At 38.1% G+C, this 16,899-nt stretch overlaps 1 protein-coding gene across 5 annotated transcripts in view; it reads left to right on the top strand.

Annotated features, from left to right (window-relative positions):
- SLC10A7 (solute carrier family 10 member 7) overlaps positions 1 to 16,899 on the top strand; it is a 181,883-nt gene that overhangs the window by 94,075 nt on the left and 70,909 nt on the right. For all 5 annotated transcript variants that reach the window (XR_011140948.1, XM_068942220.1, XM_068942217.1 and 2 more), the window contains one exon: positions 5,356 to 5,391. Coding sequence is in view for 4 of the 5 variants with exons in the window: in XM_068942220.1 (XP_068798321.1) it covers positions 5,356 to 5,391 (36 nt within the window). In the remaining variant the exon portion in view is untranslated. The remainder of the gene's footprint in view (positions 1 to 5,355; positions 5,392 to 16,899) is intronic.

Raw genomic sequence — 16,899 nt, 5'->3', positions numbered from 1 at the left:
TACTGGTGCCTTTCTGTTATGACTCCATTCAAGCATGTGTCGAGGGTTCACAAGGACTCGCATGAGCAGTCAGAACCTGACTCTCAGTAGTTTTTGCACCTCTGGTTTGGAACCAGTTTATTATGTTAAACGCAGGGGGTTCTAGCTTGCTCTGTGGCATATGTCAGCTCTCGATCGTGATCTTTGCAGTCTCCATCATATTCTTGAATATGCTGAGGTATAAGCTTTTTGACCTTCCAAATAGCTCTTTTTTTTTTTTTTCCTAGTAACAGATTTTTGAGGACATCTGCTTATCTATTCTGCGAGACCTTTAGTGCTAGCCTTCCTGTATTGCTCACAAACACATCTAATTCAGGCCTAGAAGCACTTTTCTGGAGGCAGGTTTCTCTCTTTTTGAACTGTAAAACACCATAAAGTGGTTTGCAAATTTGTCAAAAATAAAATAGAAAAAATGTAATTAAAAATAATGTTTCCATTCATAAAAAGCAAGGAAGCAAACAGCATAAGAAATAGAAGTAATAGCTGTTTCAAGTTGAAGTCTAATTCTGCTGTGAGCAGCAAAAATGCACAGATTGGTTGTGGTGGGTTGTTTTGTCCGGGTATTTTGGTTGTTTTCTCTTTTCCAAATAGCCAGTCACTCTTGAAATAACATTTTAAGAAAAGCTGGTGTACACAGATGAAGATTGAATTTCAGTTCTCATTCAGGTTTTTCCTCTAATGAAATTATGCAGAGTTCATAGCCATTTTTCTCAGACATTAGCCTGGCAGTGCAAAAGGAAATGTTGACCGGTTAACTTTTAAAGTAACCTTTTTTTAGTGTATGAATTAGTGCTGCTTAAACTTTTGCTCCTTTTGTGCCCTACTTCAGTGAAGCATTCAAACACACCCGTAGCTTTGTGTACAGGAACGGATAATTGATTTCAGAAAATACGCATTGGTTCACTGCCTTAATTACAAATAACTTTTTTCATGCTAATCCTACTTCTTAAGACAAATCAGAAGCTACTTTGGTTAAGAGTTTTTCCACTGATGATTGCCACATGTGTGTCATATTGATGACCTGTAAGAATGAAGAAAAATTGCCTGGGAAATTTGTGGGTAAAGGAAACCAAGGAAAGTTCACATGTATTTCATGCCTCATTACAATAATCCTTACTCCTCTTCTGCCATGTGTCCCTCTGGATCTGTGCCCGCCTTGTTCTAACTATTTGCATAATTTCTTTCTTAATGATTTTCCATCACAGATTCAAATCCGTTATGTTGCTTCTTTTTGCTAACCAATTTGTCAGTATTGATTCTACATATTCTCTTGGACAAGAGAACAACTTTTAATATTGCTCTACAGTAATGCTATGCTGGATGAAACATGTAGAAAACTTCTTAACATCTTACAAAGAAGAAAAGTTAAATGCATCTCCTGGTATCTCATTCCTGTTAAAATGTATGTGCCTGTGCATGCCATGTGCACACACACACATGCACGTGTGCACTTAAACTCTTAATTAAGACATGTTTCATGACCCTTACTGAAAAAGAAGTGCGTTTTCAGGTATCTAATATGGCTATGCAGATGCCAATTTGGTATCAGTGTTTCAGGTCAGCCTGAGATCTTTTTCCTCCCTTTTCACTAAAATCATTGAAATATATTCAGTCAGTCTTTCACATCAGAGGTGTAAATGGATTTCTTGAAAGTTTTTCTGCTGATAGCAAAGGGCAGCCACTTTACAACTTTGACTCCGTTGTGGGCAGCAGTCAGAAAGCTTAATGCTCCCCCCGAACTTTGAAGATGCTAAAACTGTGTAATGACCTTGCATTCTCAAGGGCAGATGCTCAGCTTTTGCTAGAAGTGCTAATCTACAATCTGTTTATCTCCATACACTATATATTTGGCAGCACTTGCCTGGAAGGCAAGGCAGGGAAAAGAGTAGTCAAATTTAGATACTTTTTCCCCTGATGGTATTACTATCCAATGGACTTAGAAACAACAGTCTCTATTTTTATTTTTATTTTCTTTTGTGCGTTTTTGGCAATTACATCTGTAGTAATCTTAGATTATAGCCATGTTGTATATGTTAGAATAGGCTATGTTATGAACTGTTAGCCCATAAAGTGGACAGTGTAGAATAACTGTTATCTTCCTGATTCTGTTTATTCTGAGTGAATCAGAGTTTTGTTTTTACCTCAGAAGCCTGAATTGTTGTCTGTAATTTCTATCAGTAGTTTTTGAGACTGAAATTGCTCTATATATTATTCTTTAGTAGATATGAATTGAGATGTATCACATAGTGCTTATGAGCACACCGAGGAGCTCATTTCTAACAAAAAAAAAAAAAAGTAGTGTAAAAAAAAAATGTATTGAAGTGAGACAGTGTTTGCCGGGAAAGGTAATATCTTTTATTAGACAGATATACTTCAATCATATAAAACCCTTCAAATCTGGAACAGAAACCTGAAGAGAAGGGCTTTTGCACACAAACACATCAGTGTTTCCGTATAACATGTACATTTTATATAACATATAAAGGGTTTTATGTGCTCAAAGCCTTTTCCAACTGTATCAGTTGTTCTAATAACAGCTATCCCATCCCCTAATAAATCTTCCCTTACGTACACCCATAAACCATCACAGCCACCACAGCACTGAAAGCCCCTTGGTTTTAATGTAGTCTCTGTGGTTTTTCAAACTGACGCTTCTTATCAAAATAAAAATGAAACATCAAATTACTCTAATTCAGCAACAGCATCTTTTTTTTTAATATGAACTCATCTGTTCTGTCCAGTAATTGTTTTGCTTCCCAGGGAATTGCTTGTGTGTTGCAAATGAGAAAATTCAATGCTGTAAATCCTTTCTGTGGAGGAACAGTAGGAAACTCGTTCCTGATTATTAAGATCACAAGAATTAATTGCAAAACTTTCTAGACAATTGCAGAATGGACCTTTTGAATACCAGACTTTAAACAAGCACAGTCAGAAATCTATTTATGGTATATAGGGATATTCCCTCTTTCTCTCTGCTTACAGAATTAGGAAGAAACATTACTGTCATAGAGGTAACATTTTGTTTTATGGCATTGTATGCTTTGAATTAGTAGCAGCTCTTGCCCAGATCATTGTGTTGATATCCCTAAGCTTCCAAAAGAAATACGTACAAAGTCACAGGTCCCATCCTAAGGAAGGACATTACTTTGATTCATTAGCAAGATAAAGGGGAGAGTTGAGGTTTTTTTGGTTTTTTGTTTTTTTTTTTTTACCTTTGCACTTTTTTGTAAGGTAGAGAAGTGCTATTGAATTATGCTGAGGCATGAAGCATGTAAGAAATGAGTAACAGTGCTGAATCAATGAGTTCCTTCAGATGTAGAGGAAAGCTAGCTGTATTCACCGACTGGGAATGCCCTGCGCTCAACTCTCTTAGACTGCAGGTTGATTTTAGTATATCACCTCCTGCTCCTTAAATGCTCCTGTTTGTTCTTACCCAGAAGGGGTTGTAGTGGTACCCTGCTGCAGGGTGTTCTGCAGTCCCAAAATTACAGGATGCTTTGGGAAAACTCAGTTACTCTGAAATATTTGAGCTGTGCAGTGTAGTTGTTAGTGGAGAAAGGGGAAGAGGAGAAAGGTCTGGCTCACGTATTCTTAGTAATATCTCATAAAAGCTGGAGTTTGCTCATTCTAATGAAGTGACTGTATTGCATCCACTTTATACAGACTTTACTGTCAGTTCTCCCTTGTAAGCATTGTAGATGATACTGTTCTTAAGTGTTGGTTCAGCTCTTAGTGCCTCTTCCTGTCCTCAACTTTTTTTTTTCTTCCTCCGCAGCTGATATCCTTGAAGACCTATGTTTCTTCATAAACATACCTACGTTTTGGTCTAGGCCTCCCCCTAAACAGGGAGTGATTCCCTGAAGCAATTATTAATGCTTCCACTTCTTCTCTTTCCAGTCTTTTATGATCTATTTAAGATGTGACATTTGCAAAAAGATAAATGATTATGGATTGCTAGGCTGTGGGCCAGTCAGATATGGCATATATTATTTATTTCAAAATATGTTTTAAAATTCTGCAGAACCTTCAAGTTGTATGATTAACTGTTACCTCCTCGTTTCTGCTTGTCTGCTCTTGTTTAGGGCGTTTACTTGTTGCCTGGTGGGCTGCCTGGACCAGTGGCTTTGGTGGGCCTAGAAGGCAAATAGAAAAATGCTCATATAAGGTTTTTCTTTATATTAGCTTCCAAAAGATTTGAGTAAAGCTGTGTTACTCAAGGTTAAATGAAAAGCAGAGGATGACTGCTTTTTTGTTTGATTGTTTTTCATTTGGACTCAAAAACAAATGAACACACAAAAACCCCCCCATCCTTTTAGATGGATGTAAGCAAGTTTGAGAGTCTTGTCCTTTGAACAATAAATTTTGTGAATAGTGGAAAGAAAAATTATTCTTGAGAAATATTTGGCTAAAGAGTAGTCTTGGCTTAGAGAAGTTCTGAGTGAGCTTTGTGAATTAGTATGTATTAAAATGTATTTACTGAGCAATAATAAAATATTGAAGTCTGATGGAAGGACGATGGGGAATTACTATTTGTAGCTATGAAACTGATGCGTGTCATGTTAACTCCCAACCCAAACAACTCATTTTAGGATTTACCCTTATGAAACTTAAAGACCCATATTTTGTCCAATCGTCGGCTTTAAACCTGTTCCTTGTCAGTGAACAAAACAAATCTTTTTGCTTGCGTCTGCCTGGGGGATGTGGAAAGCTGAGGTGGTCCTGTGTGATTAAATTAGATGAAAGACTTGCCTTCTACCACTGAGACGCAAAGTCTAATCAAGTGAAATGAGTTTTGAGATCTCAGCTCATTTCCTTGGGGAATATCAGCTTGCATTACACAGTCACAACACCTAATTCATCACAGTTGATGTGGATTTTGCTCAGGAGAGGACCTGGGATTGGGCAGCATGGGACTCAACCACCAGTCTCCTAGGGAGAGGCAACTCAGTAGAGTTAAGTTACAGCACAGTGAGGGGAGAGCTTAAATATATATATATATATATATATATTTTTTTTTTATATATCAATCTATATTTATGTATATCATGTGTTTTAAAAGAGAGGGTCTTAGGTCTAAATGGGGAAAGCTAGAGGTTAAAAAATAATAATAATTTGTACTGAATATTGTTTATAAAATGATCCGTTTATAGACACTAAAGAACCTACACAGTGAAGAGCAAAGCTGAACTTGACCTTTTTGTCAATTAATTTCTATGATGCTGAGTGAAGTTTACGTTTTGCCATGCATCAGGGTACAAGGAAGTAAAGAGTAATCTGCTTCCCTGACTAACAGACAATTATTTTTATCTCTTCCAGGGCATTGTTGTAACTCCACTGCTGCTTCTGCTTTTTGTAAGTATGCTGATTTTAAGACTTCTGTCTTTTTATTGCGTAATCTTGTACCATTAGACACTATATTTAAGAGAGCAATTTGGATGATTTCACAGTGCTTAAATACCAAGACAGATTTTTTGGTCAATATATGAAATAAACTGCCTTCCAGAAGGGCCATAAAAGTGTGTCACAGTGAATGCAAACACTAGCTGTATTTTTTTCTAAAAGGACTGAAAACTGTTGTTTTTGCTGCACCACAAAACCACATGCTATTAGACAGACTGGGTCAAATACAAACACTTGCCGTGTAAGATGATCGCTTGGTTAGGAGATCTCTTGGAGAGCACGCACATGCAAGAGTCAGACAAGATCGTAACCATCTAAACTGGATGACAGCCAGTTGGAGGGAGCCCTGTTCAGATGAATGAAGCCTCGCTCTTGGGCATCCAAGCCTATGGGTATTTTCTGTGGTAGAGGTTAGTGAGATATTGGAAGGAGGAAGACAAATTACTGGCACCCCTGTGCACCACTGATAAGATGTTGGTTTGTTCTTGTTAGATTAAGACTTTCTCAGTTGTTAGTTTTCAGTTAAGGCCTTTGTTCCTTACAGGTCATGGGAGAAGCCGAAGTTTTAGCTTCATGTTTTGTAATGGTAGCGGATATTAGTCAGTATGTAACGAAGAGACTTTAACAGGCAGGTAATGATTCTTCAAGGTGTCCCATGTCAGTTAGCAAGGGTTGATGCTTGTGGAGAATTTGCTGGCAAAGTATGGTGCAAGTTACTGAGGACTGCAGCTTTGTAAAGAGGAGGTAGATAGGCTGAGACACTTTTAGGGTTTTAGGAGAAGCAGCATATATACTATACATGTGTGCGAGTGTAAAAAAATATGTAACAGTGTATACTATACTGGGCTATGTAGTACTGTGAGAATGGTTGCAACAATGTTAACTACTGTTTCACTCAGTAACACTGCATGGGAAGATTTTTATTTTACTCTAACAAATTGTATTTCAGCTGATACAGCTATGTTTATGCAAAAACTGCTTTGATGACATCATGTATACCAATATACACCCACAGAGCTTTCCTGGTATAGCTGGGACCATAGATTCTCTGTAGGCTTGAAAAGATACCTGTTCTAAAAGAAATGACTATTTTATTTTTCTTACCCTGAAGAAATTGATTCCAGATGGTGTGCCTCAGTATTTTCTTCTCTTCTTTCTTGTATGAAATATGTTTCTTCCAGAGGCCTTTGCTTCTGGGGGCCTGAAGCTTCAGCTTTTTTGCTCTTTTTTGCCAGTTGCTCACTGGCAACTTTCACCCCTATGCATCACTGAGTTGTGGTGCTCTGTTTAGCTAACCCTATGAGAGGGCTATTTTTTGTCAAAATTGAAAAGTTAAGACATGATCTGCTTACCTTTCTAAGCAAGATAAAAATCTTTCTTTGGGTCACTTTTTTTTTTTTTTTTTTTAAACAGATAGATAATGAAGTATTCTGTCCTGTAAATAGCAATTTTCACTGTTGCTTATTCTTACAGAGAAGGTAATTTTTCTGTGTGTGCAAGAAGAATAGTGAGGCAAAAAGTAGACCTCTATCCTTCCTACTGGACCTGGAGACACTTGTATAATAAGTGGAGCTACTTCAAAACGCATAACATTTGTTCTGCTGTCTGTAGCATGACTCTGAGCTGTTCCTCCTAGTGTAAATATTCATGTGAATTGTTTTTTTGTCTGAGTTGAACTAGTCTGGGGGGTGGGGGGGAAGTGTGGCTGCAGCTTCTGTCTTTGTCACACAGCCCAAAATTTGAGGACTCTTCTTGAGGTAGATAAACATTTAAAAGTCCTTGATATGTTTGCTGAGGACTTGACACATGAGGCGCAGCCGTTCTGGTTGGACCAGCAGTCTGTCTTGCCAATATGAAGTCCATCTTCTCCAAAGGTTCATTTTATCTGCGGCAGATAATTGGGATAGCAAGCTAAATGCGTTTGTCCCGCTGTACCCTCCTCGTACCCAGGCAATCTGTGGTTTGGGCTTCCTGAGCTTGGAGGCTGCAACTATGTCTTTGGGTTTAGTAGCCTGCAGTGAAACTTCTCCTATGAACGTGTTTAATTTTCTTTTGAGGTTCCCTTGTGACATTTGACCTCCACAACATGTAGTGGTATCGAGCAACAGTTCACACACTTCTTTTTGTTTGTTTTAAATTTACTGCTTGATCGTTTCATGTGCTACTGCCTAGTTGCTGTGGAATGAGGAACACTGACTGATAATTTCCTGTCTGTTGTTTCTGTACCATTCATTAGTTTAGTTATCCAGTCTCATTTTACTGCTTAATTAATACAGGATGGAATTTTCACGTTTCAGTATAAAACTCCTGCTTACCTCAACAGTAGCTGAGCTGGGCTTCTGAATACTATTCAGTGCCCTTTGGAGTCAATGCCTTTAGTAAGTTTTATTTCATGAATGTGGTACTCACTAGCATTAACTCTTTCACAGTCACACTACAATAATCAGAATGCTATACGGTATCAGTGAGCCTATTGGTGAGGCTCCCTATATACAGTGCGTAATATACTCTTAGTACTACTGGAATATAGTAAATTGTTGTCCATTAGCTTGTTCTTGGGCTTTTTTTTTTAAATAGCTTAACCTGAGGCAATGGTTATGATTTAAATTTTGGCTTATATGCACCAGACAATATAATATTCTAAACTGTCTTTGCTGTTTGTAAATGTCTGGTACTATAAATGAGTTGTCTAAACAAAGATGATAAAGACATGCAAATAATTTCTTATGTTAAGTGAATAGTGTTAAATGTAAGATTGTCAATGAGATTTCTGAAAAGTATATTTCTACTGTGAAACTTTGGGTGTAAAGCTTACTGAAAAAACATTCTGAGAGGTAATGATTGACTTAATGAAACCTTAGATATTGTACACTTAATTACTGGGCTATATCCTTGAGAGAACACTTAGCTAGACTTTAAAGAATAGCAGCATTCACTGGATATCTGATTAACAGTTTACCCAATTAGAAGCTATTGAGTCTTGGCTTCTAGGTGCATTAATCTGCAATGTCATCATCCTTGCGTTAACCCTGATTATTAACAGTTAATAAGTTGTATTCCCAGCAATGGTGTTATAAAAGGGCAACGTACCATAAACTATATATAATTCATTAGGGTTCATGTATATGATAAGCAGAAGTGCTTCAACATAAAGTACTGTAAGGTTCATCAGCTACAAGTTAGCATGGCGTTATGCTGTTTGCAACAGTCAACAGTGTTTCTTTAATGACAGTAGTCTGTGTACCAAAGCATTCAGAGAAGGATGCTGTCTGTCTTCCTCAGGTCAGACACTTAGCTGAAACCAATGATAACAGACTAACTATTCATGAAGATTTTTAAAGCAGAGAACTGAATTTTTTGTTTCATTTTCTCAAAAACATTTGAGGGGAAAAAAAAGACTCAAATAATTAGAAATTGCGGTGTAGAAGAAGTTTTGCTTTTGAAAATATCTATATTGATATAGGTAAATAATGGTTATGAATAGTGTAAGTAACGCCTGAGGAGTTCAGTTGTTTGGGTATGAAACGGTACTGTGCGTCCGCAGTTATCACATGACTTGTTCTCTCTGTTCAGTTTAGTTATTTCCTTTTGTAATTTTAATAACATTTCCCCTTTAGTAATAACCTTTCGTCAAAAAAAGTCTGTGCAGCGCCTTGCGAGCTTTACAGTCCAGTGGTTTAAACCATTGCCTGTACTGCCACATCTCCTTGGCAAATGTTAAGAGCCCACTATTGCTGAACCAGGTTACTGTGGGAGGTGATAAAGTATTCATTGAACTAAGAGAGAGAGCTAAGGAAAGAGAAACGGATCCAAGTCTGATACCCCTGCTTTCAGGAGACAACATTATATTTCTTGACCTAATCCAATTGACTCTCAGAGTAAACTCCTAATGAAGATAGGCAAACAAGACTCAAGCCCACCCTGATGTGTGGCTGGACAAAGACTAACTCCTGTCCACTTGCAGGGATTTGTTTAGGATTTGAATTCAGAGGTATGTTGCACCTGGACACATTGACGTTACTAGAAGACAGTTAAACAAAAGGGGCCGTCATGCTGTGATGATAATAGCGCTGTGATCTGTTTATTAACTCTGAGAGATCAGTGCCTTTTTAAAAATGTCTCGTTCGAAAGACGCAACTTCAGGAACACTGCCCTCTGCAGCAGTTTGAACTATATCATCATGCGTGTATCTCCTGAGACTGTAACTTCAGGCATGAAAAACAGAAATATGTACAAATGCAGATTTGTTTTCATTCAGGGCTTTCATGTGCCGTTTGTATTGCCCCAGGATGGAGAGCAACCTAGGGCCTCAGCGGGGTCACGTCTCTTGGATTTGCCCTGGAAGCAGAGTGAGTGGAGATGTTGTACCACTGCGGAAGAGTATGCAGGGTGACCTTTCCTATGTGGAAGTGCTTCTGCCCCTTTCTAGCCTTGCTGGCGGAGGTGCCCTCCCTATCCTTGAACTGAGCTGAGCACATGGGTTGGCAGTTGTATCAAGCCACACAAGCATATGATTTCACTGACTGTGTTTTGTATCAAAATACGAGCAGTCATCTGCATGTTTACCAAAGCCAAATGTGATACTGTAGTTTTCATGGCGCAGTATCCCAGCTCTGCCATCTTCTTGATGTTACTGCTACTGTTGAGATTCGATGGCTGACAGATGTGGTCCCTTCGGTTGTTGGAAGCACAGTCAACTAGCTATCAAAGCAGCAAACTCAAGGTGTGTGAATCCAGGTATCTGTATTGAAAGCCATCAAAGAAAATGTTAGAAATAAGTATATGTTTTACATTTTTATTTATTTTACGTACTTCATAAGTGTGCCTGCAAACAAGTTGACGTGGAAAGATAAAGAGCCAATGCAAAATTCATGTATATTTTTAAAAATACACTTGGCAAAAAACTCCATGTAACTGTCACACATTGCTTCCATGTTTGCTGTTCTACCAAAGATGATTACCATGACATATATGTCCAAATGGAAGCTTCCTAATGGTTTATCAGCTTGCTCCTTTTCTTGATTTCTTCAGTGGCAGTTTTTTTCTCTGGTACCCCCTCTAGTTTCTGAATTTTATAGCAGATGTTTTGATGATGGCATTGTACATAGTGATGTCATAAGTATTAGAAAGTGACATTGCTGAAAGAATTCAGGAGAAGTCAAGTGAAGGACGTTTTGTGCAGTTATCTCAGAGAAAACAAAATAACGAATGAATAAGGACAGGAATCAAGCTAGATGTTGACAGAAATATTGAAGTTACATTTTTTCCTGTTTTCACAATCTTTAAATTAAAACATTGAGTTTCCATTTCTTGATTTTCTTAGTTTCTTTTGCTAAGTCTTCTCCAATGCCATGCTACTTTATTTCAGATAAATATTTTTATTAAAAGGTACAATCAAGGCTTTTTTTAAAAAACAAGATTTCTGCACACTGTATCGTGCTTTTCCATCAAGTCCCCTGTAAGTAAGTGCTGATACCAGTCAACTGAGGAATGAATTGTTACATATGCAAATATTTTAATAGCTGGAAAGCCTTGGAAGTTGATAAGGAAGTTGCAGCTAATGGATTTCTCTACTATGTGACAAAAGGCTGATTAGAGAGAGCGTTGGTGTACAGGGAGGGAGCAGCAGAGTGCATTAGCTGTTAACGGATCAGCTTATTCATGTGGAAGATTTAAAGTGCATCATCATTTCTACCTGGTTATTTACCTCGCCATTTCCTTTCTCTGTAATCATTAGGAAGAAACAAATACAGTCAGTCTGATCCAAACCCATTACAATTAACAAGAACTTTTCAACCACTGTTGTGAAATTTTAGTTTACACATTTTACCCCTTTGTCAAATTAACCTTTTATGGCTTTGTTATATAAAATTACATACAAATTACACTCAGAGAATAAAAGATGTCCCCACTTCCTGAGACACATACAAATTATTGTAAATTTGTCTAGGCAGAAGGCTACAAAACATGCAACATTTCTGTGGAGGACCTTCTTTTCTGCTTGATTTTGCTCCTGGAATTTTACAACTATACAATGTTAGGGGAGTCTTCCAAAGATGTGTCCTACTTCTGCTCAGCAGAAACTAAACATGCGTCTTAATAGGATGCATGGAACTGGGAGACTGGGAGGAACAGGTCCTGAGTCATCTAGTTGTCCTCTTTTCCATGCGTGCAATCCATCTGAAAACTGAATGCGCTTCCAATGCGTAAGGATTTTTACTCTCCCCCCCCACCCCTGCAATGCTAGAAACTTGTTTCTCTGATGAGTAGAAACTACCTCATTTGCAGCTGATCAGTGTTTGTGACAGGTCTTTAGCCATTTGCCTTTTTTTCCCAGTGTTATCATACAGCTGAACAGCATGTCTTCTCTGGAGTCTATCTCCCTGACTCTTACATAGTGTACAGTCCTATCACCTTTCCAAGACATCATTCAGCTAGGTTACATAAACCATGCATTTCTAATCTTTGCTCATAAAATGAAGTCTTCATTCTCAGATGTTTTCTGCATCTGTCCCTAGGTTTAATTCTTTCTTCAACTCAAGTAATCCGAATTGTGCACAGTAGCACGGTACTCTTCATAAGAGCTTATCCAGTCTTGTACAGTGTCACCAGTATCCCCTATCTTGATTCATTTATTTCTTCTGGAATGTCACAGCTGCCTTTTTCATGGATGCACAATTACTAATCTACTCATTTCCAGTTAGTCACTCCAAGTTCATAGAAGAGTGTTTGGGTATTAGTTCTTAAGTCTCAGCTCTCCAAAGGAATTAACCATCCAACTCCTGTTTAGGTGCCTTTGGGTTGTTTGTTTGATACTTGTGCTCAAGATCATTGTCCTAGGGTAAAGGAATATTAGCTCCAGTATAGTTCCGATTGAAAATATCTATGGATATTTTTATAGCTCTACAAAATGCTTTAAAATGGCAAGTATGTTTCGGTTGGCTTGGAATTTAATGCGTCATGGAGGAACCCAGAATGGGATTATGAATCTCTAATCACTTCAACAAGAGAATCCCAAAATATACTATCTCCTTGCCAAAGGCAAACAAAGCATTTTTAAAGGTGATGAATTCTGTCAGCTTTTCTTTTTCCACAAATCTGATTATGAAACTTCATTTTTTTGGGAAACAGACCTGGAGGGTATATGCGGACAGGAAACTTTTTTTTAATGTGTTTGTGCCAAATCAATTTCCATGGCCACAGAAGCATACCAAATATGCAGGAATTGGCAAAATATATCATAAGATAATCAGCGTCTCTTTGCTTTTCTCTAGCAGAACTAGAGACATCTGTCTGCCTTTACTTTTTAGAAATACCAGTGAAAGATCTCTTTGTTAAACATACTATTGCCAAACCATTGAACATGATCTCTGTTGCATCTTTAGCTCCTTTCTCTGAGGCAAGAGACAGTATATGGTTTTTGATAGGCAGAATTAAAAGCTTTATTTTAAAATTAAAATACATTACTTCTGATACCTCTGGTTCTACCAGTGCTAGGAAATTGAGGCCCGTTTGTTTCTGAATGCCGAAGACTATTTTTCTTGCTCTTCTCAGCAAAATTGCAGTTCTAAAAACTGCTTATTTGCACAGGATCAGATTTAACATTTGTCGTGAGAAACTGGCTAAACTTTGAGAAGGTTGTGAAGCAGGTGATGTTGAATACAGTGATGGTTAGTGACAGACTGATTTGACTGCCCTTTTCTAAAGCTTTGTTTAGGTCAGTCCCCATTGCCAAACAAGGCAGGGTTCTTAGTTCAGTTAGCAGCCTGAGTCTAAAGACGTGACTGCAGCAATCAGTCCAGAAGGTATGGACTAATCTTCAGTGCTTAGCAGAACTTAAAGCCTGGTGACCATAGTTTTCTCTGCCTTTGAAGGCCAGCCCTAAGTGGCTTTGTGAAGTGGGAATAAAGGTCTATAAATAACTTTTCAAACCTATCAGTCTCTATCAAAGCTACCTCCTCAAGGAAAAGTAACAAATACAGTAGCAGAAAACTATACTACTACCTCCCTTTTGCCACCTAGTCCCTCATCCTTCATGCTTTTCTTTCCCTCCTTTTTTGTTTCATTGTTCTTTTATTGGAAGCTCCGTCCTCAGGGATGTGCCTCCCCTTCCCTTTCCCTTTCCCCTCCTGCTGTTAGCAGCCGGGGCAGTTCCAGGACCAGTGGAACCTCTGGGATGATCAACCTCTGGGACATAACCTCTTTCTCATGGCTTCTCTTCCTTACTTTCAGAGATATCTAAACACTCTGCCTGTGAATACCTTTAAAGCAGTGGAGTAGGAAGGAACGTCCTGGTGACCTGCTAGCTCTCTTCAGACTGTCATGAAATGTTATGCAGGAATGACTGTTTCATCTCTCTTGACCTCCATCTACAATTCCTGTGATCAGAATAAATTAAAGACCTAAGGGCAGACAAGCTTGTATTCCCAAGAAGAAGAATGATGATTGTTTTGCATTTTTTTTCTTGGTAGTTGTGTAATAAAGAGTTTACCTTGCTGTGTTCTTACTGAAACATCTGTGGGCGTTTTTCATAGAAATTTATATGGGAGAGCAAGGCAAGACAGCAAGAGTCTTTATTAGACCTGGGTTTTTTTTTTTTTGTTTTTGTAAAAGATGGTTGATTTATACTTTTCTACCAGAGTATTTTTGCCATGCTTGGTCAGATCAAAAGAACTACTTTGCTTATACTTGTACCTCCAAGCTCTGCCTCCTACCTGAAATCTAGAGAAGTGCAAAGCTGAGCTCTTAGGTGCTGTCAGCCCCATTCCTGCAGAGTAGTGCAAGATGTTTCCTCCTTTTCATGCCTGAACGTTGTTGCTGTATTTATATTGTACTAATTGCAAAGCATTCCTGTTTGTCAAGTACCTGAGTTATTTAATAGGGTGATTTGTATACTTTTTCTACTGAAATGTAGCATACCACAATGACAAGATAAGTGTAGTGGAAGAAGTCAAAGCAGGGAGGGTTTAGTTCAGCTGGTCATCGCTTCTGTACTGAGCTGCATCCCATCTGCATCTTTTTTAAAAATGCATCACCTTCCACTTCCCTTCTGTGATGAGACTGTCACCCCCAGCAAGACATAAGGGGATGAGCGTGTGGAGTGGTCCCGGCAGGCCCCCATGGCAGCAGAATCTGGGCTGGATGAGAGTAACACAAAGCAACAGAAAGCAGGGAAGCAGTGACGGTAAAATGTTGAGGACAAAATCTATAAAGACAGATATCAGAGTAGCCTAACCTGAAGGTAAAAAAGAAAAGCTTCAATTAGAGATCTCACATAAGAGAATAGCCAGTGACCCTTCCACTCAGTTCTATCCTCTTTTTGACCCCACCTCACTTTGTTATCCCTGCTGAGGCCTGCCTGTGCTTAACAAACGGCAAGGCTGAATTTGGCTGATGATATATTAGGGTGCAAAGACGCAGTTTGAGGAAACATGTTAATTATAAGAAAACGCTGGAAGAGTAAGGCTCCAAAGGACAGCTGCCTCTGAAGTGGACTCAATATAGGCAAAACATGTGGCATTGGATTATAATTTGGTATGACTGATAGGAGGCATGTTTATTCTGAATCAGTGGCAGTTGCAGAAATTGAAACATCCTTGGGGAAGAAACCCCCACTTTGATACCTACCCAGTCAGTCAGAAACATGAGAATGGAGCATCTGGCTTGTGGAGGCAATCTAGGCATGGAAGTGGGATTGTCTTGTTTTTATGCAAGGAAGGTATTTTTTCTACCACAACTGGTTAAACACACCCTATCAATTAAGGATAAGCCAGTGTTTCTACCATAAACTTATAAACAAACCCACTAAATAATTTGTCAGGTGTTTTCAAAACAGGCAGTCTCTTGAGAAGAGAGCTCTAGAGCTATAGTAGCAAGAATGCTACAGGTCAGGTTTAAAGTGCTGCATGGTGACGGTGTGATGACTGAGCTGTTTGGAAAGATTTGCCTGGAATCGCTTTCGTTAAGCCATATCCAGCAGACGCTTACAGAAGATGCAGTTCTTGCTCATGTGAGTTGTCTGACTGAAATAACTGATATTATTTAAGTGACAAGTGCCTGTTCCTTTCCATAAGAAAGAGTTTTCAGGGTCTGTGTTTGAATTTAGTTAGTGTGATAAGCCTGCTGCTATCCAGAATAGCACATACCAGTCACATTATACTAAGCTTTTCTGTTTAAAAAAAAAAAAAAAAAAAAAAAGGTTCTAAAATAAACTTAGATAAGTACTTTTTCAAAACACTGGAATGAGAATTTATGATTTTTTTCATTACATATTACATTTTTATCTTCCATAAGATATTCCAGTCCAACTTTTTTTATAGCTATAAATAAGCAGTTTGATTTGTGAGGTTTCTACACCCGTTCTTATAATTTTTTTCTTCTTTTTTTGTTTCCCCTGTGAAGAAAGGTTCATTTTTAGGCATGGAGATTGTTATAACAAGGAGGACAGCTAAATACAGCCAAATCTAATCCGATATTTTATCATAATACTGTATTATTTTGGTATTATGCAAAAGATGTAGGATTTTTTTTTAACGTTTCATGACAGCAGAAGTGGCACACAACTTGGCTTGATCCTACTAAAACCTGAACAAAATCATAGTTATTCATTCAGACAGAATATTTGCATTTGCAAACACGTAGAAAAGTTTGAGCAATGTTTTACTGAAACTTTTCTGTTTCCTCTATTCCTAAATTCTCACTGCTCTTTTATACTTGTGTCCAGGTGTATTGTAGCAGAGTATTAGGACCTTGTAAGGACCCAAGAAAGAAGCTAGCTGTTGTGCAGAAAATAACTGAGGTGGTAGAGACTGGCAGAAGAATAAGATTCTCAACTATTCAGCTAAAACAGGCTCAGAAACAGCATGATCATAGGATCATCCAGAAGAGGAGTCATACTAGGAGCAGCAAAACTTCTTAGAGATCTTTTCTTAGAGAAAGAGAGTTTTTTCCTCGCAAACTAGAAGTAGCCAAAAAGTTGACTTGCTCTGGGCAAAAGGAAGATTATTCATTTCTTTTAATTGACATTTTGGACTACTCTGTTCGTTTTTGTTTTATTTAAAATGTGGTCAGGTTGAGAGAGGTATCCAGAGTGTCTGTGGCAGTCTTTTTGCTGGGCTGGAGGAGAGTGAGATGAGCCTGAAATTGGTGGGGTGAAGTTGGCAAGGTGGTGAATCTTATTCTGATATAGAAGACTGTTACTTGGAATAAAATAATTTTATTCCTCCCAGGTAAATTTGTTTGTGATGTAGGTGGTTTTTTTTAGCATCCCATGTCTCAGTATCTGTAATTCAGTTTCTCTTTTGTGTTTAAAAAGAAAAAAAAAGCTTCATACTCAGTGCTTATGAATCCCTAACAGATACTACATTTGAAGCAGTATTTTTTTAAAAAGGTTGGCAAGACTGTTGTTGTTTGAGTGGATGCCTTTTTTTAGCAATATGTTCTATTGTTTAACATTTTTTT

This window comes from Struthio camelus, chromosome 4 (genome assembly GCF_040807025.1).
Source record: "Struthio camelus isolate bStrCam1 chromosome 4, bStrCam1.hap1, whole genome shotgun sequence".
NCBI lineage: Eukaryota > Metazoa > Chordata > Aves > Struthioniformes > Struthionidae > Struthio > Struthio camelus.
This window is presented reverse-complemented; position numbering and strand designations above follow the sequence as displayed.